Source organism: Aythya ferina, assembly GCF_964211825.1.
Source record: "Aythya ferina genome assembly, chromosome: W".
Taxonomy (NCBI): Eukaryota; Metazoa; Chordata; class Aves; order Anseriformes; family Anatidae; genus Aythya; species Aythya ferina.
In genome coordinates this window covers 2,199,193-2,222,315 of record NC_140313.1, presented here as the reverse complement: position 1 = coordinate 2,222,315, position 23,123 = coordinate 2,199,193, and the positions used below count along the sequence as shown (strand labels likewise).

Genomic DNA, 23,123 nt, shown 5'->3' with positions numbered 1-23,123 from the left:
ACACACAGTAAACCACAAAACAAATGGTTTGGTTGGGGAGGTGAAACAAGCTGAAGTCTCCAGACAGCAAAAGAAGTCAATGAAACGTGACACAGGTAAAATTGTGCCACCTCTGGATATTTCTCTGAGGTTATCTAAAGGGGAAAAGTGTTCACAGTGGGTCACACAGCCATGCACATAAAGAGCTGTTACAACAGCATAGGAAAAAGGTAGAACTAGCCCCATAAGCTCATTTAATGTTAGATGTTCACGTCTAATTAGCGAGGTGTATGGCAACCTCTAGTGGTATATGCCTGCTTAGGAAACAGCAAACATTCCTACATAGAGATGGAGGAAAAACATTTGCCTTAGGTAATCCGTCCTCTTTTTGTCAGTAATTTACTAGAATGACTCAGTGATGAGATGTCAAAATCCTGCTGTTCAGGGGAAGACTTCTTCATTTGCACTGTGTGCCACATCCCAGAGCAGGCAGGCTAGCTGTCGAAAAGCTGAATGTCATAAAACCCCTCTCCAAATAGGATCAAGGAATTAATGCCCAGGAGCTTGTGGTTTTAAGGGCCAAACTGAATACCTGCGATAACAGGATCACTTAGGTTTGTCGGTTCACTTTGTGGTTAACTGGACCTGTCGAACGAAGCAGAACAAATGAATCCGACAGCAGAGAAGCTGTCCAATGCAGCAAGCAAAGGAAAAAACCTCGCAGCAGGTACGCAGCACTCCACCTGGCTGGGTTTTGTTGCTTAGAGACTGTAGCCTCATCATCTGTGACAACAGCGACTTCAATATAGGTTTTTTTCTTCATTTTGTTACCATTTTTTTTTAGTAAGTCTGCTAATATAATTTAAAAATACTACAAATGTCAGCTCTTGATAGAGTCACAGCACAGTGGAATAATATCCGTGGCACATCGCTGATAACACAGCTCTGTGTAATTAAAACCAAACCAGTGCTAACAATGGACAGAAAAGGGGAAAGATTTCAGTATACACAAAGTCTACGCATCCAACGTTAAATGAATACCGCCCTGGATCTTGTCACAAACCCTCTTTTACATCTATTTTTACTTCCCGCAGCTGCTTGTGATAAATTCATACAAATCGGACAATTTTTATGCCTGCTGGAATGTGAAACAAATTACCCAAGATCATGAAGTTGTATTTTACCGAGATCGTAAGTGTAATATATTGAATATTTTCTGCTAATTCTTTCACAGAAAATAGTCTTAAGAATTTAGAACAATTGGCAATTTCTGCTCAGAACAGGATTAGGAGAAAGCTTGCATGGAAATGGAATTACTTCTCACATTAAGGAAGGACTCATTAGAGCATCTGGTGAGGCTTAAATTATGACCGTCTATTCATTTGTATTGCTAAGCAGATTTTAAGTTCAGTATTTCACAGCTATTTAATTGAAAAACCTACACCCTAAAATACTTACTTATGAAGTCCTGTCTTCTTTTTGGTCTTTTCCTTCACAGAGAAAGTGGTGTGGTTTTTTTTTTGTTTGTTTGTTTGTTTTTTTGAATTAAGGGTAGTGTGGTTTATATTCTCACACAAGCTTGCACTCCGATAGTAGTATCAGAGTAAGAACCTAAATAAAAATATTCTACTTTGGGATCATGGAGCAAGTTGGGTCCATTGTTGCTGGTTAAATTTAAAACCTGTGACTTTGTAAGATAGGAAAAGAAAGGACAATGTATGCTTCAAAGCATTAATCTCTTATGAAATGTGTTCATAAATACTTATTCCTATTATTTTTCTTAATAACTACAATATTTGATTATTATTTTAGAAGTATGTATCTTGACAAGAAATAAAGCTAAACAATTTCCATCACGGTACTTAAGCCTGCCAGGGAAACCCTGGCTGAAAGCTCCTGAAATGAAAATTCAACCATAGGAGCAGTGAAGTCCACAGCCTGCCTCTGGAACCAACTCCTCCTTCCACCGGCCCGCCCAACTCCTAGCTGTACAAAACATTTTACAACGGAATTTAATTCATTTTATATTAAGGTATTTTGCTTTATAAGCAATCATGCCTACCGTGACAAATTAAATCACGATCTTGGTGGCCATGTTTACCTATTTTTAAGATGTACATATTTTATTTTCCTCTTTTATGTCATTCACTGTTATTCCTCCTCACTGCATGAATCCAGCAACAGAATGATACCTTCAGTAGGAACAGCACAATTATTTCACAACTAAATTAAAGTAGCAACATTAAAGTCACATTTCCACTACGCACGTCTAGACAGATGACAATGCACCCCAACTCCACAGATGTTGAAATGCCGCATAGAAGGAGTGCAAGATAATTTAATTGGGTTACACAGCCTCGTTGGGGTCTTGAGCTGGCTCTCAAGCACTCGTTATCACAGGGTATGAAAAGAGTGTGTGCATCAAACAGGTAAAAGATAGAATCAGAAAGCACTCATCCTGATTACAAGTCGATACTTCTGCAACCAGGCATTTCCAAAAGAGAAGAGGCTAGGAGAGAATTACATCCTAAATCGCAGTGGTTTAAGAATGAGATGTGTTTCTTGTTAACCGAGCCCTTTACAAAGTGTACAGGCACGCAATTATCATGTACTTATTTTTGGCACACTGTCTGGACTTGACAAGCACTGTAAGAGCTTATTCCAGCTTGCATTAATAAGGACCTTCCCGATTTCCCTTGGAGCATGGAGCAGCGGTGGCTGCCAAGATGAGGATGCCTGACACGTGATTACCTGCCTTTACCAACTGGGCTGTAGCACACACACACACAAATGGAAAAGACCAACTTCAACTACTTCTCTGGGTGGTTTTTAAGGTCCCTTCCAACCCGAGCCATTCTATGATCAATCGAGTATTTATTACTACGCGACCTAATATACTTGATCACTCGAGAAGCATCAGTGTAAGGTTTATTGCCTAGATTTGCAGCACCCCATCATAAAATAATCATTACATCTGACATAAGAAATAAATCGTTTGTCAAATGTGTAGGAAGAACTCAAGCAAGTTGAAAATCCAGTACTTGAGAGCCAACAGTGCATTTTTATAACGTGATACATGACTAAAAATGCGTAATTTACACGAATCCCTGAAAACCTTTCAGTTTAAAAGCAGCTGCTCTGCTGTTTTGTTAGGAGAATCAAAAGTCAGAAATTTCTGAGATAAGAGAAACTAATTATTTTTGTGCATTCAGGAAAGATCCAAGAAAAAGATGATTTTTTATTCTTGTATTACCTAGTTACTCTGATACAGTTTCAGCTATTTACTTCACCATTACCTATTACAGCTTATAAAATTCAAGTTCCTCTGCTGCTGAGTTTTACCAAGGATGAGAAGTCCATTTCAGAAGGTTTATATTTACCTGATGATCCTCTGAGCTGCGTACTGATGAAGAGAGCGGAACTGCGCTGACATATTTGCTAAGGCGGCCAGACAATTTGTATGAAGGTATTTGTCCTGTCAGAAAGGAAGAGGAAAAAAAAACACATCAAACTTTCATTTATTTATATATATATATATATATAAATACTGTCACCTATTGCAGGAAACCACTCAACAGAGTGATACGTGTTGCTTTAAAGGATGAGGTCAAAAGCATATAGCAAAACTGCAAAATGCACACACTTGGTGGTATTTTAAATATTTTTTCTTTAGATAATCAGGCTTAGGAGTCATTTCACACAGATTTCAGAGTGTGTATGCATATAGACATATCTACATGTGTACATCTTCTTATTTTAAGCAATATTAATTTACAAAAATATCACAGATGTAGCATATTAAAAGAAATTCTCCTCCTCTCCATTTCTCTCTCTCCATTTTGTAGTCATATCCTCAAGATCTCTGTTTCCATATATATGGAAACTATTCCATATGTATCTTACAACTATTACAAGATACTTCAGGCTTCTGCTCCTCTTGTTACCATCCCTTAAACCATTTGAGCAGAGAAGCAATTAAATGATGGCCCTATCGAATTCAAGGGTTTTCACAGAACCAAACTTCAGAGTCCACAGTCTGATGGAAATCTTCTGTACCAAATGATCTTGGCCTCAGACAAGTAAACATGGAATGAGACATTGCTCAAAAGGGAAAAGAAGAATTAATCTCAAATCCACGTAATGACTTGGTATTACTACTAATAGCAGGACTTGCAACGTTATATTCAAATTTGGAAAGAAATGCAGCCATGTTCAGACATTATTTTGAGTCTTGAGGGTGACCAGCCTCTATGCATCAGTGTTCAGGGATTTATTTTCCATTTTCAGATCTAAAATATACGTTTAAGCTTGAGCATAACAGATTCCATATCCTAGAAACATACGTTAAGATCTTTCTCATTTCTTCTAATTCTTGTGATCACAAACATGAAATCCTCAAGTTTTCCAGTTTAAAATATATTTAAAACATTTTTTCTACTTCATGTAAAAACTTCCATGCATTTAACCGTTGAAAATATTTAAGAGTAGGCAATACAAAGCTTATATGTTCAAGATAAAAGGTTTAGAATCACATGCATGAAAAATGCGTAAGACCAATCTGCTCTGAAGCAGTTTTGCTCTGTGACAGCTTAGAAAGGTCTCACGACCCAGCCACCATCCTACTTCATAAAAACACTAACAAATCGACCTGGAATTTCCATTTTTTAGTGATTGAATAGAGGCAAAGAACCTATCAGGCATCATTTCACCTCATCAGCCAAAGGAACTTTTCCTTTTCATCTGAAGATGGGAATTCTGTACCTGAATTAAGGACTTCAGCAAATGCTATTTGATGAATTGAATACGTAATAATACAGAAATTGTGTTGCAAGTTCAGAACCACATAATGCCGTGCTTAGTCAATATGACTGTTCTCCCCTTTTGCTTCCATCCCGTAGCTTCAGATGCCAACTGGTTGCGACAGAAGGAAGAAAAATCCCACACCCTGTTTGAACCTGAAATCGCTCTGTTGAAGTTTGAAACCCACACTGTGTACTTAAGCACTCCACGTAACTCTTACCCTTGTCCGTGTCATGTTGTACTGGATGGTTCTTATCACAACCAGTATCAGGAGACTCCCAAGTGAGATCTCTGTTAAAACACGCTCAGCGTACCAAGTGATATTTTTCAGGATCTGAAAAAGAAGAAAAAGGAGTTCTTTAGCACCTAGGTCTGGATAAGAACATAAAAAGCTGTCCACTCTCACATTCCTTAAGATAGGTAAATTAACTTCCAGCCTTAAATGCGACAAAACCTATTGCATTCTAAAGAAATAATTAAAAAAAAAATTGCGATATCATCATCTAGTCAATCAGGTTTATTAGAAGTCATGTAAACTAAGTGCAGAAAGACGATCACATTTCACAAGTCCTTAATTTCCATGCCCTGTGCCACCACTCTCCTATATTTTTTGGTATAGGAGATATTTTGATATGCTATTTTTGATATTTGATATTCTATTTTTGATATTTGATGTCCTATTTTTGATGTATTTTGATATATTTTTCGATCTTACCCTTTACACTTCTGTCTCCACTTCCACCCTAGCCACCTGCACAGGGTTTCCAATTCCCTCCCGTTCTCCCTCATTACAAACTGGGTAAGAGGCAGCACACGCAAGCTCTGACCGATTGGCAAGTGCACACACGCTGAAGGACGCAGAGCAGATCAACAGGTTAACATCTGACTTCACACCAAAAGCCTTCTCCTGCCGTAGGTGGTCTCCCCTTAACCCAGCCGATGACCTTCTCTAATCTTTTAAGAGCTTGTAGATCCTTTTGTGCTCTTCATGAGCAGGGAGAATGAGCTTTACCCCTATCCCAGAGCTTACTGCAGGAAGAGGATCAACACCCAGAATTATCAGCAACCAACTGTAAAGGAGTAAGCAGAAGTGTCCTAAAACCATGAAAATTCTTTAGGGATTTATATAATTTTGGGTCAAACCAAAGATTTGCTTAGCAAGGACTATTCCACGCAAGGCTACCACTCTGCATAGATTTTATCTTTGATATTTTAAAGGATGTTTCATTGAAACTCCATGTATAATGAAAAATACCATCAGCCACTGAAGTTGGCTTTTGTTCCCCGTAGCATTACACCCACTGAAGATATTTAAATCCTAGTTTGGTTTGGTTTTTAACGATTATGGAAATTATGAATCACAGGACTGCATGAGAACGGGAAAGAAATGAGTTATCCCATACTATTGCCAAAAAACAGGATTGGTCTCTAGAGCCTGTAGTAAAAATCTTTGTTTAGTCCTATTCTAATGGTCCCCGACCATTTTCTGGTACTCCACCACCATAAGCACCTTTACTCCCTTTAAGATTTGCATTTGGTAATTAGACAGGGAAGTTCTTCCATTTGCTGTTGTTTTGGGTCACCGTGCAAGAAAACCTCGAGTTTTTCTTGAAGATTTCCAGGTGTTTCTCAAAACCCATCTGCTGCAGCCATGATATGAAACACCCTGATGTCTCTATCTATAGAAACCAAAATTGTAGCATCACCAAAAACTCTAGACGGACTCACAAGCTACAAGGATCTCTCTCTAGATCAACGATGAAGCTCTTTAACAAGTGTCAAAACTTAATTAAGGTGCTGTACGTAGTAACTTTTAAGGACACCTCATTCTCGATTTATTTATTCCCTGGTAATCAAAACTCAGAATTGGCAGATGACCTTGTTTAAACAGGGATTTTCCCTGTATTAATGCATTCTTCTCTCAGAAACCGTGCCATCTTTATAATCCACTTCTTTATTAGAGGCTAAGGGACTAATTGCCATAGCACGTAAAAATATTTCCAATCATACATCTGTGTCCAGAAGGATACTGAAGATCCAGATAATTATAATCACTCTCTGCATTAAAAACAAAACCAAAGAAAAATAAAATAGGCACAGGTGAGATGAAAGCACAGTTTGAAGACGCTTTAAAAACATTAATTACACGATCATTTTCTTACAGGGGAGGATGAATATTCTATATAGGAGTCTTGTAAGAATATTAAATCACATTTAATCACATTAAAGCCTTACGAACTAAGCAGATGATGCACACCACGATCTGTAAAGCATGAAAGATCATCACTACTATGTGTGTTTGGTTTTTTTTGAGGACCCAAGAGGCACTCGAGCAACCTAAAGACCCTAGGTCTTCCCAGCATTTCCCCTAGGCACTGTGTAAGATCATACTGTCAGTAAAAATAAATATTCAAGACATTCAAAATTACACACATGTTTTACCAAAACTCTTATTCAAGAGATTAAGACGCAAACCCAAGTAGAAAAAAAGAATCCTCTAGGCCTTATTCTAGAGGATAATATTTTGTAAGTATGATCTTCAAAATTTTGGAGGTTTTCTTTTTATTTAAAAAAAAAAAAAAAAAAAAAAAACTTTTCTTTTATTTACTTCCCACCTTCATTCTCACCGTAAATTTGCCTCTTGAACCTCTTTCAGAGTGCAAGGGACAGTCAAAATAGTATCCTAATGATCATTAATCAAACTCTCTTCCCTACTCTCTTCCCTATTATGGCCTGTCCTCGTTCTCTTTGCAATTTCTCCTAGTTTTTATCACAGCAGATTGCTTGGAGACCTAGTGCAGACCTCTCCGGTGAAGAGCTCCAGATCCTTCGTGGAGCTACGCAGCTTTTCAGAGAATAGCAATCTTTTCGGATGAAGCCACGCCAGCGAGTTGCCATTTCTGAGACAACCCCATCTTCCTGAAATAGTCCGCTCCTCTTTAAGGAAAAAAATTAACCAACAGTGGCTGATTAAGGACCCTTTTTAACACCAGGCTCGTGGACACCATGCAGAAAACACAGACACAAACAACTGGAGCTGTATTCTGTATGAATTCTGTACGTACCAAGCGCTGAGATTCTCCGTTTCCCGTAACTTTCCTTCTGAGATATTTCTTATCACAATGGAAGTGAACACGCTTCAATTGTGATTTACACTCTATTGGTATTTATTCTGGCATAAAGTACTAGAGTGGTGCTGTAGGTTGCTGCCACCGAAAGTATTCCACAAAGTTATTTTGACATCCGATCTCCTTTTATTTACGGTTTCATAAATCAGCAAAGAAAAATCACCAATATTTGCCCCCCTTTGGGGAATTCTTGCATTTACTCATTTACCCTGTTGTTATTATTATTATTATTATTAGTGAAAGAAACTGAGCTCTACATGGTTACAGGGCCCTAACTGCATTAAGCCAATTGTGGGAACAGGACCTATGGTTTTGATCATATTTTCCAGGCGGTTAAGACCGCATTCATTTTCAACAAAAATGCTTCAGCAGTCAAAAAGAGTTTTTGTGGTTTCCTGAGCTCTTTACCAGTCGGTATAATCACAAGATTTAGAAAACTGCGCTCACTAAAATTAATCTCAAAAATCAATAAATAAGCGTGGGTGAAATACCACAAAGGAAAATAGCCCATAAATGGACCGTGCAGTCATGCTGCTTATACGAACATTACACAGAATATTCAGCAGCAGAGAGAAAAACGGGTTAAATTCTTTTGTTCTTCATACTTTACCCAAGCGATGGAAAAAAAATCTCCTGTATTTGTTAAAATAATTTTTTTTGGTAAGTTTTTGCAGTGAACAAGAGCTCATTCTAGTTATGTAACTGATGCTGGATGTTTACATTTGACAAAAACACATAACGTTTTCCCAACTCCATTCATACTATTTCGCTTCCCTGGAATACCCTCTCAGACTTTAGGGCACGTGGAGTGAATACGTAGGAAAGTTTAAGGCATAAATTACATTACACTCTACTTTTTGAATAGTAACTTGGTCATACGTACCTGGAAACACACCTCTAATTCTCATTCAAAAGCACAGGTGAGGAGAATTGATGAATCAGTATGATTTTGTATCCTTTTATTTTATTTTATTTTATTTTTTATAAAGGCAAAGTGAGGCACAATGTCTCTTCCCCACCCTGGGATCTGTAAGATCCCGCTACCAATACATCCGTTTGCCAACAGCACCTGAGTTAAGCTGCAGTGCTCACATTTGTCTTTGGCTATCCACATCCCTCCACAGAGGTCAGAAATGCCACTGACCAAGAAAGTCACTTTTAGAAAGTATAACAGATTGTATTTTTTTCTGTAAATAAAGGAATCCTGAGGGTTTTGAATCACAGCCATCAACTCTCTTTATCACATTTCGTTCAGGTGTTTCTCAGAGTACACCACGGAAATTTTGACCGAGGGGAGACAGTCAGGGTGACAAAGAAGCTCACATACACAGGGCTCACAGACTCTGGGACCTCTCAGCCACCTCTCACTACCTAGCCAAGAGCAAAAATAGCTAAATCCTAGCCACACAGCACTACTACCAAATGGATGCTTCTCACCAGGCACTATGGAGTGAGCAGTAGGGAGGAACAGCCACAGAATAAAACAGAGTCAGTGAAAGCCTTAAGTAAAACGAAGATTTAATTGAGAAGAAAATGGAAGAAGCAAAAGCAGGGCTGAGAAAATCAGCATAGGGTAAAAGGAACCAGATATTTTTGTAATTAAAATGGAAGTAGTAAAATAACATCCACATTACACCGAAAACACGAGAACTGCATTGGCAGGGTTAGTGGTGATGGCAAGAATAAGCTGGACAAGGAAACTTGATTTATGTTTTCGTTCCGCAGCTGGATCCTCACTAACAATGTTAGGGAAATCTTCCACTTTTACTTATCCAGTAAGGAATTTGTTGAAAGAGTGTGTGTAAAGCCTTTAAAATGAATGAACACCGTGGAAAGAGATGATGGAGGACAGGAGTGAAACTTGTGGGTATTACCTTAAACCCTCGACAAGCTCAAATAATGATGAGATAATGTAGAAGACCTTGTGACATGGAACTTGAATATACACGTCACACACATGCATTTATGGTGCAAACGTAGAGGTTCAAGGCATATGAACCATGAGGCAGAAGAAAGTCTTCAGGAAAATGTTTCGGTCATCTGCATGCTTACCAAAAATGCTCTTTCTAAAAGCTGCTTCCTAAAAGGTACTTCCCAGGGAATTTGATATAAGTATCATCTCTTCTTACTTTCCACATACAGAGCTACGTATGTATATATACAGAAAATAGTCTGAGATTTCAGAGAATAAATATTGTTAAGGCTTGACCATTTGGCACCAAGAAAAAACGCCAATTGGCTCCAAAACAGGCTGGAAATTCACCTGGGAGAAGTTTTATTTTGGTACCTGGACGCTTGCTTCCTGCTTTTTGCATGTCAATAATTTCACATAACCCCAAAAGACAGTTTCCACCTCCTAGGCAGGAATGTAAATAAAACCAGTGCAGACATCTGTGTTATCTTAGATTTAGAAGCTAGGAAACTAGAACGTTATCACCCATTATTATCTCCAGCACAGATGGTCAAGGCCCATCACAGCTAGTCAAAATTTGGATCATATTATGTGGACAACATGAAACAGATATTAATCTAGCAGAAAGACAGAAAAGAAATGCCAAGTAAGGAAGCAACATTGAGCTGGAAGTTTATTTTCCAAACTAAAAACTCCTTTCAAACTGGTTAAGGAAAGTTTTTAGAGAGAAATATTTCTTTTTTCCTTTCTATCCCCTCCATTTTCTCACTACACGTCTTTGAGACAGCCTGCTTGGTTATCACTACGCTAACCTGGGACAGAGAACACTGAAAAATAGAGAAAAGGATGTAATGCAGCATCTCCTTTGAGAAACGGGAGCAGGAACACATTGGTTCACATCAGTAAGGAATGATCTGAAAAGACTCTGTAGTTTATTCGTCCTTAAAAAAAAAGAAATCCATACATGGCATCAAACCTGGATGAACACATCCAGCCCATAAACACTGTCTGCTGAGAAAAGAGACGCAGATGCACCTTTGTAAATAAAGATTTAAGCCGTTTCGGGGTCTGAAGAATGATTTATTAAAACGACTCACCACTTCGTGAATGGATCGGTTGAAGCCGTCGTCCTCGGTAAGGATCAGCAAAATTATAAGAGCCATGTAAACATGGTGTGAATTCCTTTCTTCGACGTGGTACAGGATCTCAAGAATTGGCAGAACCTTTCAGGGAAAACAAACGCGTGTGTTAGTTTAGCCTTTCAAATACCTCAGACAATAAACAGAGGAGGCTCTAAACCTCCCTGCCCTTAACAATAACGTAGCAAATTTCTCCCTCTTGAAATAACCACCCCTAAGCGGTGACGTAGAGTGTTCAAACACCTTCCATCTGTTTTGTTCTGTCTCCGAAAGAGTCTAAACAAATTCTTTCTTGTGGTGAGACGCGGAATTTCAATTCCTAAGAAATGAGATTTCCAGCCATACTCGCTCCTGTAGGCTCTGAAAGCTTTAGTTCCCTCCTAGACTCTGGGAAAATGAAATTATTAAATGAGATTTTCAACAGTTCAGACAGGAAAAGAGTTGTTTCTAACCATTTCTGCTAGCACAGGCCTGGTCTGAGATGAATTTCCTCATGAAATATAGCCGGGCATATTAAAGCCGAGGTGCACAGGGTCATTTTAAGCCCTGAAATTCAGCTCCCGTTTTGGTGTGTGGAGCTAATCCCAGCAAAGAACCAGTTTGGGTTGGGTTAAGGCTAGAAAAAGCCTGTTTTTCCAATTCTAGACAACACCCAGCCAAAGAGAGCTGACATTACGATGAGAGTTCAGCCCAAGGTCTTGCAACATTTCCACCAGGATGAACAGCTCCAGCCAAGGTCTTGCAATAATAATGAAAAGGAGATCTCACTGCAACTGCAAAAGCATACCTGAATGCTAGTCTAAAGCTAATCCAGATGCAAACGTTGTCCTCTCACCAACTGAAAATTAGCTTTCCACTGGCTCGCTACAACGTGGCTTCCCCACGCTGCAGAAATCGGCCTGAATCACAAAATACCCTGGAAAAAAGGAACTTGAGAAAACTCCGAATTCCAAGATAGGGAATGAGAAGCAGAATTCATTCCAAGACGACTCTAGACACCTAAAGGCTTTGCTGTTTTTCAAAACAAGCCGAGTGAAACAGGATGAATCATGTGAAACCTATTCTGGTGACAGGCCAGGACTCCAAGCACTGCATGAGCCTCTGAAATTACCAGAATGTTCTGTTACAATCAACAAGTCCCAAAAAACAGTTGGAACACGTTAAACCCACGACAGTTTCTGCTAAAACCTACGAGACCGAGCTAAGTGCCGCAGGCCATGAAACCTTTCTCACAGATGCTTTAGCCAGGGTCAGGACAACGCCACAGCAAAAGAGAAGGAAATAAAAATAAAAATTACACATTGCTAACTTCCTTCCTTTAAATTTTTGAAGGAACTGAAGGAGGCAAACTTTCCGTGCCATGTCCAGGTGGAAAGCAAATCAACACGTACAGTTTCTACGTTCCTCCTCCTCCGGGCACTTCTTCCTTCGTATACTGACTGCTGGGGTACACGTGCCTTGAGGACAAGTGGTACTGTTCAAAAGCTATCCAGGCAAACCACCGTTTAAATAAAAAAAATCAGGAGGCAAGATTGAGTTAGAGTTGTAGCTACCTTCAAATTTATCAAGAATTGTAACCAAAATGCACTTGCACACTTTCATATCTATCTCCTTACGCACTGGCATGGGCCATGCTGAGAAGACCCTGCATTAGTCATGCTTGATGCAACATCCACACTCACTCTTGTGGCTAACAGAAAACTCCCCCAATCCATTTTTCCAAGCAGATGAGGGCTACATCCAGGAACACTCATGCAAAGACGTGTTTTTTGTTTGTTTGTTTTTGGTTTTTTAAAGCAAAACTGCTGTGATGCAACTCTTTATTCAAAAAACCTTGGCATACCCTGATCTTCTGAACGTGCAGTCACACCCTCCAATGAATGATTTCTGAATGAAACTGCAAAAAAAAAAAAACCAAACATACAATTCCCACTTCTACTTGTACTGCAGGCCCTTTTGTTGAGAGCCTTTCATTCAAGTATCATTACTGGATTATTACTAACACTCCTTCACCAGGAGGAGCTTTGAACCAGGAAGGTACAGCCACCATTAAAAAAAAAAATCACTTTTAATCCCCCAAAACACGGGGCAGGTAAAAACAGACACTGCGAACTGCAGGTGCTGTGTTCAGTCAGGGGTCACAAGCAGTTTCCCAAGCAAAGAGTTTTAAAATAGCTTTTCTCCACTGGATCACGTAGCCAAATTCCAGACATGAACATCCCTGATAGCATCAGGTATTTAAACCAAGTATTTGATGAAGTTATACAAAGTGACTTGCTATAAAATGTAGAAGACCTATCCTATTCTTTCTATCAAACAAACTGTTATTGTAAGAAAAAAAAAAAGATATATTGCATTATCAATGATAAAACAAGAAAAAAAAGGGATCTACATGCAAATGACAGAGGTGGATTTATACCCGAGCAGATACAATCTCTTGTACCATTTAACAAATCCACACGGAATCAATTTGCAAATTAAACTGAAGTTAAAAAAAAAAAATAAAACAAAAAAAAACCACCCTAGGAAATGCCAAAGAACATCTGCTAGTGATGCTTCCTGGGCACCAAAGCCAGAAAAGTATACAAAACCCCAAAACAATAAAAAAACGGACAGTAAACATAATGTGTGGAATAAAGGGAAAAAGGAACAACCTCCAGAACGGCCACAAGTTTAAGGTGAGAGCTCAGCCGAATGCTGGCCTGCTCTCGTATGTCACAGCCCCTTTTACTTCACCCAGCTGGCACTGTGTGAAGAGCCCACTAATTTATGCTTGATAAAGCCACGTACAGTATCACAGAGTATCTGAGGACCTGCATCTTGAGCTGTTTTAACACACACACCTCGTGCTTCTTCTGGGAGCTATATATCAAACACCACGATTAGAAAATGCACACACCTCACCTCAGCCTCTCCAGAGCAAATGGATGCGTTTAGCAGCTGTGAAACCTGACATGCTCCATTCAATAAAAGAAAATTAAATGCGATGATTTGTTGACAGAATCTATACAAAACGACTCAACTCCAGCCCTAGATAATCTGCAGACTACCCAGGAGCTCAGTTTTGAATCATCCATTCAACATCGACCGTCCTGCCTGAGTTTGCCAACAGTGGTGTCTATCAACTCCCGATTTTTAGCAATGCATCTGCTCAAGCTTGGATTAAGACCAACCTCATTCCTTATCTGCCATCAAACAGGCATGGGATCTAATTATCTGGCAGGATTGCACGTCTTCAAATGGAAAAGGTTCTCTCTTCTGTTAACAATTCCCCTAGACAGCCGTTATTTTATTAAAAGAATGCTATTTAATAAGTCAGGTTTGTTAAAGTGGTTTGTGACATCACTAAACGTAGCAGGGAGCAGAAGCTAACCTATAACCTACAAAAAAAAACGTGGCAGGTGTCTGCTATATTGGCTATTAACCACAATCCTATTTAAAGCAGCCACTACAGCTGCATTTTTATCAAATCTACCAAGTAGGCCCTGACTTTCAGACCCTGTAAGCCATTTGTATGCAGAGCTGCCCTTCTGAGCTGGCCTAATGAAGTGAGTGGGGTAAATAATTCAGAACCAGTGCTGCCCTCGCATCCTATTGCCCCCACGATAAAACAGGGGACACTGGAAGCTGCTGACACCCAAATTTCCAGGAGCAAGGAGTATAGTGCAAGGAGAACAACACTTACAAGATTTTCTATGTCTGTTCGTGCCAACACGTATGTCCGTACGTTGCCGTTTTGATGCAGAAGCATGTACAAGAGGAGGGTCGCTTGATCAGACCTCTGCTGCTCACACAAAGCCGTGTACAAGCTGTTAAAATTGATCTGGAAAGCGTGCGGATTTGATGACGAAAAAGCACTGCTATCTGAAATAAAGAAAACAAAAATAATCTTTAGCAAATATACTTTTAACCATGCAGATAACCTGTTAATTCTAGAAAATCCTCTGGGTGGAATATTTCATACAGATACCAGAGTAAGGAGGAAACAAAACCCACCCTTACACTGACGGTCATAACCATATAGGCTAATTAAAAATAATTTAAAACACCCCAAAACATAGTTTAACACCACTTAAGCTAACATTAAATTGTTCATATTCACAATATAATTCGTGGCAGAGCTGGAAGTGAGAACAAAATGGTTTTTTGCTTTTCACAGGTAGCTTTACCAGCTTCAACAACAACTTCCATCAGCACAGATCTTGAATATCCAGGAATTTCCAGAGGAAATGGAAAAAAACAAGTCTGACAATCAATGCGCTCATACAGCACGTCAGAAAGCCAGATCTATGTCCTCACTCAGCCTCCTGATCTCCCCAAATCAGAGATTTTGCCTTTGCTTTCTTCACAAAACACCTCTGGAGAGTGAAAAGTTTTGTTCCAGTGCAGAAGAGGTCCCTTCCTCAGCTCTCAAGAACCTCCACAGAAATTTAAAACCTGCTCCTGTCCAGCTCTGCTCGGAAACACCCATCCAAACCATGCGATGACACACGAAGTTGGGCAAATCTGCCTTTTGGGGATGATTTATGTCAGCATCTTGGCAACTGGATACAAAGGCTATCTTTGCTGAGCACACAAACAAGCTGAGCATATGGAAAAGCTACAGCAATTTCGTGGCAGGAGGGTATTTTGGGAACAATAGCAGTCTGGGTACTCAAGCATTCTACAAGTCTGGACTTAAAAATTGCCATATTTCTACAAACAAGACACCCGAAGTTGAAGAATTTAACTAAAATTCCCTAGTTCCTGCAGCGACAGGCTACAGATTTCTGAATTGGTTATTGCTTAGTAAAAACGCGTTCATTTGGGAAAGTTCTGCTGCAGAAAACAGTGTGGCAATGTTACTACTTCAATGTTACTGCTACTATTTTCCCACTGTTCTGGATCATCTCTGTACCAGTAGAGATCGACCACACGAACGCTACCTACACCCCCTGAGGTGTGGGTGTCCCACCTGATACAGATCCTGGAACTATAAAAAGTCTGAAACTTTCTGTATGTAAGCCTCATAAAAGCGTTTACACTTCAGCAATTTCTCTTCAGACTTGAAGTACAAGAAGCGAGCAACACAATTAGAAATTCAACTGCTTATCTTAGCTCTAAGGGATGTGATGCCAGCTAACCAGAATTTCTCCAAGTACTACAGAGTTTTAGGAGACTCCTCCAGACTATCAGATAAGTGATCTGCTTATGAGTCAGCTTTGTGTCTTCTGAAATTACGAAGCTTTCTTGAATTCATCAAGTCTGAAGGAAAGAGCATCCTCTTTACTCTCCCCCTTCAATTAAGTTTCAGCAGCTGGGCAACTCCACCTCAAAAATCCCAGAGGAAAATGTAGTATTACATGGGCTTGCTAGAGAGAAAATAAATGTTGTAAGGGGAATCTCCAGCAACTTAATGCTTCTTTTTCATCAGTTCATGCTTAGAAGTAAGGACATACAAACCTTGGGTGTTCTTGAAGGACATAATAGCTTGCCTGTAGGGGTTTGGTGTATCCGGAGCATCAGTCAGGTTAGCTAAGACCAGGAGAAGCAGCAGACTCTGATGAGCTAGAGGGGAGCACTGCTCCAGCTGCGGCGTTGGTTTACTCCCCACTCCACCTAACGTGAAGACTGTCCGCAGGCCAGCTGCAGAGAAAAAGCAGAAGGGATAAACAACGTTAGGGGCATTGAAATTTTAATGAACAAATCCCCCTTTAGAGGGAAACATCGGACACACAGGTACATGGAAGAACTAAAACAACACTTCACCCCGGTACCATGAGAAGAAAGTTAACAGATACTAACAGGAAATAATCTTGACTTTCATATTATTTTTTTTTTTTATTAATGTCAAAAGTCAGAATTAACTCTAATGTACTTTCTTCAAGAAAAATTCAAGCAGTTGAGTTTCCAGCCTTCTACTCTTCCAGCTTCAAGTTGCACAGGACAAAAACCTGTAGGCTATTGGAACGGAAAACATAAAAGAATTTAATGTGCTCTTAACCCAACAACATTTCAAAACAGCCAAATATTATTTTTTTTTCTCCAATATAATTATATAGGCAGATTTTGTAATAACCCAACGCTCCCTTCACCAACACAGTTGCAAGGCAATTACTGTCACGTCAAAGACAAAGGGAACTAATGCTATTCACTGCTAAGCAGCTTGGAGGACCTCTTATAATAAAAAGCACCATAATTAGAGCCTTCTCTTAAAAATCTCACGTTGCTTTAACAGCCCTGTATGACCATGTTTTTGATCCGTTGTCCTCAAATCAGAAGGAGGAGGTCAAAGAAAAACGTTGACCGTAAAGTTTGCTTTTCGACTCATGATTGCTCCAGATACATGCAAAGAAAGTCAAAAAACAATCAAAACCAAAAAAAACCAGCCTATTTACTATTTATTTATCAATGTCATTTGTTAAATGAATTCAAACGTAGCACGTTTCTTCTCCAAGTTTGGTATAACTCTCAACTAAGCCAGCTTTTCACTTTTCCACCGTCCCATCCTTCTGCGGTTGGCATCTACCATTGCTTTCCTCAATATTTAGGAAAAGAGGGAGATGGCCAAAGCACTGGCAAAAGCTGAAGCTTCCACCAGGGAGAAGGAGGTCGTTATGACCGAGACACGTTGATCTCTGACCCAAGTAACCTCTTGAAGCTCTGCCTGTTGCAAAACACGATCCACTTTTCATTGCCATTCTCCAACACAGCTTTATTCGTTTATCCATTTCCACAGGGAGCCACATTACTAGATATTATTATTTTTTTTTCGGGGTCAATTAGAGCAACATTAACATTTTGCCAATTATTCCTGGCAAATACTTTGCGAGGAGGGAACACGCTGCTTTTAGTTTCAAAAGCAGAACAAACAGCTCCGTTTTCCATGCTCTTCCTCAGAGCTACACACCACGTGTGTATATATATTTTTTCCCCCTTTTCATACAATTCTGTGTAAAACACAGCAGGTAAAGCAAACAGGGCTCCAGTACTAGTCCGGTACTTCAGGTGCTGTCAAAGTTGTTGTTGAAGCATTTCCTAAACCAACAACAAAATCACCCCTTTTGGGTTTCTTTCCAGATTCGAAAATCAACTCCTACCTTCAGAGCTCTCCGACAGCTACAACTGAACAATACGAGGCAATATTTGCATCTGGTTCCTACCAGGATAAACGAAAACCTCATTTGAAGGGTGAGGTGCAGCTTTTGCAATAGCGAATCCAAGAGCTGCTCTAAGACGGCTAGAAACACTTTTCCGAGCCATGAAAACAAGGCCGGGATTTTAATCTAGGTTGACAGCCTGTGGAACAACACTTCATGGCAAAATGAAGTTATGACACATTCATCAAAAAGGAACTGCTTTTTCCCAGACTGTTATTTAATGTAAACAGGAGGAGGCAGAAATCTCAGCCTCCTTTACTCGTTTCAATAAGGAAACAAGTAAAGAAACACTAAAGAAACAGTAAAGAAAACGAGTAAGGTTCGTGTTTGTACTTACTTGGAGAAAAGTTTACGTACACTTACATTGTCACAGGACTAAATAAAATATTAACAGCTTGATTTCGAAGGTTTTCAAACCAAAAGACAGGTAAGAACACAGACAGGGCTTAAAAATGTCCTCAGCAAAAAGCACTGAAATTAAGAGCCCTTCCAAACTCAAGCCATTCTGTGGTTTTGACTCTCCCTGGTTCATGTGTCCTGCAGATCAAGCCCTAGCTCCACACCTTGTTTTGGGAGCATACAGGAAATCATTCGATGCTATAACACTAAATAATATAATTACGAAGAACTACAGCAAGAGATTTTCACCACATTCACTTGATACCATCACGTACTTCTTCCACCAAAACCAGCGAGCAAAGTATCATTCAAAACCACTGACGTTAGCATTTCACCCTTCTTATGACCAAGCAGCCGCTCTGGGAACTTGAGAGGTTTTCTTTTTTTTATTTTATTATGATTATTTTTTTAAACGTTTTTTACGTGTGTCACATTTCTTAAGTCAATTCAACGAGCCTCACATTGTGGTCTGACGCAGGCTTTCTGGTGGCCCCCGGAGAGCTGGCAGTTCGCGTTGTGCTGGCTCCTGCCCTCGTCTCCAGCTGCTGCATTGTGTTAGAAGACAGCTAAAAATACAGAAATACTTTCCTACGATTACTTTTCCATGTAAGCCATCCCTCGAGTTGCCACGGGGATGTTATGTAAGAACGAACGGGAGAGGAAAAAGCGGTCCACGGAACCATAAAAGCTGGATCAGCGAGGCAAATACTGCACGAAGACGGAGCTCACGTTACGTCTCAAGTCATTTTCTGTTTCAGAAGCACATCCTTAAACATCTCAGGGCTGTAGTTAAGAAGCTTAAACTGCTAATTGTGAGGGATATGAGGTATACTTACACAGCTGATGATCTTATTTCAAGCTAGCTTGCAGTACAGAAGCAGAGCCACTTTAAAACCTGGATGAAAGGTTAGTTTCTGGGGGGCTGGCCTGGGGAACAAAGATCGTGACTCTGATCATAACTGATTTTTTTTTTTTATTTTTTTTTCCCCCCCAAAGAAACTCCACCTGAAAGCTGCGCTACCAAGAAGCATCGACATGGCTGAGGAGGCTGAGGCCGTGATGTCACCGACACATTTTGGAAGCAGGTTTTTTCAGGAAATGAATCACGGAAGCGAGTGAAATGAGCAGATGGATTAGGTAACTGCCTTCATCCCCTACCCATGCAGAAGCGCTCCCTCCAGTACATTTTGTTATTTTACCCAGCCTAATTTGAAGGGACTGGTAATGGAGCTTCAACCACATCCTCTGGGAAGAGTGCTCCATAATCTAATAAACCTCAAAGTGCAGATTTTTTCCCCCTAATACTCAGCCTAAGTATTCCTTGGTTCAACTTCATTTATTCCTCTAAGTGGTACTCTCTCTGTAAGACCAGAAAACATTTCTTCCCAGTTCAGTGTTTACTGCCTTTAAATAAAAAGGCACAGTTATCTTTTCTCTTTTTCTGCCTGGCCAAATTATATACACAGATTTTTTTTCTTTCATTTCTCTTTTTTACCTCTCTTCCTGCGTTTAATCCCAGCTCCGACACTTTGCGACCTCCCGAAGGTCACTGCAAATGCTACAGATGCTAAATTGCATCAATTTAATAACAAAAAAGCACATCCCTTATTCACTACAAAAAAAAGGTTTATTTTGTTTTACGTCATATATCCTCTTTATCACCACATCTCAGGAGTTCTCTTACTGTGACGCCTAAAACAATACAGGCTTCTTTTCATTTCTGGAGCCTTATTTGCCGTTGGATTGCCCAACCTGCGTGTTGAACTGCAAAATAAGACTACCTTCCATCTCCAGCTCAATTACAGAGCTGTCAAAGCTTTCGACAACATGGCCGTAGCAGGAACACATCAAGAAGTTATGCGCTGAACGTCCTCAGATGTGGCTTTCTTCTGCACGCAGACACTGAAGAACAGGGCAGCTTTGTTAGCTAGAAATTGAAGAGGTTTTTGGTTGTCTGTAAGGCAAACCTGAGTATCAGGCATGTCTGATGATGGACACCGTGAGGAATTAAGTGAATTACAAACCACACTCCTAAATCAAGTCTAAAATTAAGCCAAATAAAGCTGGAAGCCACTGTAATAAAGCCATTAATTCACCTCAGCCAATACACTCCAAAAAAAAAAGCTACAGAAAGAGAACAACTTGAACAAGGCAGGAAACATTCACGTATTTTCCTTAGCTCCACTGAACTAGGAGTCACGGGACTTGAATTTCTTTGGAGTTCTGCTTGTTTCACGGCAATAACAGAATGAAAAACTTCCAGGACAGACGGGATCGTCAGAGCCGCTGCTTAATGCACTGCACATCTTGCTGGAAGCTACTATTTCAACTCCTCCGGGCACAGGCAATACAATTTCTGACGGAAGGATATTTCTGCTGCAACTTTGAAGACTGTCCTGTATTCCTGAAGCTGCAAACGTGACCAAAATACAAAAATATCAAGGTTTTATGGCATTATATAAGAACACGCCACGGTGTTGTGACTATTTGAAACCTGGGAAAGCGAACTCAAGTTAGAAGAGGCTGAGAGAGAGGAAAAACATATGAGAAATGTGGGAAAAAACTGCAATCAACCCAGAGTCGGATTCAATTTTACAACTGTCTGACTCAATCAGCTCTCAGCCTTGGAACAGCAAACCTCAAGCCAACAACAAGCTCGCAGAAGAGATGTTGAAAAGGAGTTGTTGGGTGATTTTATTTATTTTTTGACTTTAAATAGAAATCTCCTCTGGCTTTGGCCCAGCGTACTGTCCTGGTACTTGGTTGTTGTGGTGGCTCGGTCAGAAGAGGAGGGAGAGCTGTGAGTGTACGCGATCCCACTGGCAAATCAGTAACATTTTCTGTCAACATAACCAGACAAAACCGAGGACAGAAACAAACATGGGAAAAGGCTCAAATAATATCCTGGCAAAAGGAGAGCAGGGTTGATTTGCAGCAGGGATTTTGACAACGAAACCATCAAGCTAGTCCACTGAAAGTAAAAAAAAAAAAACAAAAACAACACTATAATGACCAAACTGATGCCTCAAAGAAACCAGATGAAGAGGATGGAAAAGGCCAAAGTTTTAGAAGTTGAGTAGAAAGGAAGGAAATTTCCCAAAGCATAAGATCATTGGATGATTCAGGGATATTCCAGTCAATGTTTTTAGGACGGCTACCTGCTTGAAGAGGTGTTTTAAATTCACAAGAAATCTTAAAAACACTCCAGAAAATGAAAAGATGACAAGTCTTGGAAGGGTCTGGTGTCCAAGAGTGCTCCATAAACCCTACTCGGGTCTCTCCAGGTGAAACTATCTCCCACTTCTGCAATGCAGGAGAAGTCAGGAATGCTCAAGTCCTGATCTTGGTATACCAAAGTATGAGCCCTAAGAACAATTGGAGAAGAATGTGCACGAACAGAGCAGTTCACAAGCAACTCCTACCCCTTCTAACTGACGTCCATGCTGCACTTCAGTTCACTTCTGTCGTTTATGAAGATCGTAGTAGCACTTTGAGGCATCATTTTTTTTGGTATCAGATGACATAACCATAAATAAGACGACTCGAACTTTCCTTTGGACTGACGATTGTTATTTCATGGATCCGTGGGTTTCTCGGATCAATTACACATATTAATATACAAATTACATATTAAATAATGGACATGGTGTAATTTTAGGCACTTCTTTCAAAAATGAACCCAAGCGGCATGAAAACTGCATTCAGACCAACTTTGCTGCCAGTTTTTCAGCAAGTTTCTGCTTAATGTATGCAAAGAGCAAGTTTCAGAACCTTGCAGCTTGGCCAGATTTAGTCAATTTTAACAGGGATTGCAAATGGCACATCTTTGTCCATGGTTTCTCTCCCCTAGCCCCCCTCCCAAATCTCAAGAGCCCGTTCCGAGGCATGAAGACTCAAGCTCCTCAATAAAACAGCTGTTTAAACACCATTTTTCCCTAACCTCCTTCTCAAAAACAGAAGAAACCCGTTTTCGATCAAAGCGGGGCCAAAAAGATGAAATAAAATAAAAATCAGCCTAGGGAAGATACGCGGCATGGAAAGTTTCATCACAAACAATCGAAGTCTGGAAAAAGATTGAAAAAAGAGCAATTGGAGATTGGATTTCACTACAGAAAGTGCTACGTAGAATTAAGTCCTGTCCCTAAATCAAGGTAAACCAGGACAAAATTTTTCAGTATCTGGATGAGCAGAAAACAGCACCTCACTTGGAAGAATCCCGCCTCTCTGCTCACCCTTAAAATAAGGGCATTCAGATTACTGCCAACATTAATGAGCTGTTTTATGTTAGCACCTGCCCTTGGGCTTGGTGCTCTGCCCTGAAATCAAGGCCAGAGGCATCAGAGAGTAACAAGTTTTTGTCACCAGACACCAGGGTTGGATGCAAACCAAGAAAACGGAGCTGCGACGCGTGATGCCCTACTCAGAGTCCTCTTCTGCATCTGTTACCAAGTCGCTTGTCTTTCGAGGAGACGGCCAGTGCAAAGGGAACGGTGCTGGGAAAGGCTTCGATGCATCAAATCCTCTAGCTACAAAAATACAGCACTATCAGGGGAGAAAAAAGCTAAGCATTAACCCTGCTTGTATGTTTTTTTTCCTCCATCAAAAACTGGAAGTTAATATTTAAATT

The 23,123-nt window shown here is 40.0% G+C and overlaps 1 protein-coding gene across 25 annotated transcripts in view; it reads right to left on the bottom strand.

Annotated features, from left to right (window-relative positions):
- Window positions 1–23,123, bottom strand: part of LOC311426293 (dymeclin-like) — a 93,735-nt gene that overhangs the window by 32,724 nt on the left and 37,888 nt on the right. For 23 of the 25 annotated variants that reach the window (XM_084502619.1, XM_084502622.1, XM_084502620.1 and 20 more), the window contains 5 exons: window positions 16,401–16,583; window positions 14,644–14,822; window positions 10,917–11,042; window positions 5,000–5,113; window positions 3,360–3,454 (listed from right to left, as the gene is read on the bottom strand). In XM_084502619.1, the coding sequence (XP_084358745.1) occupies window positions 3,360–3,454; window positions 5,000–5,113; window positions 10,917–11,042; window positions 14,644–14,822; window positions 16,401–16,583 (697 nt within the window). Of the gene's footprint in view, window positions 1–599; window positions 625–1,046; window positions 1,667–3,359; window positions 3,455–4,999; window positions 5,114–10,916; window positions 11,043–14,643; window positions 14,823–16,400; window positions 16,584–23,123 lie in introns of those variants that run through there. The other 2 variants (XM_084502616.1, XM_084502615.1) reach the window with 2 other exon arrangements.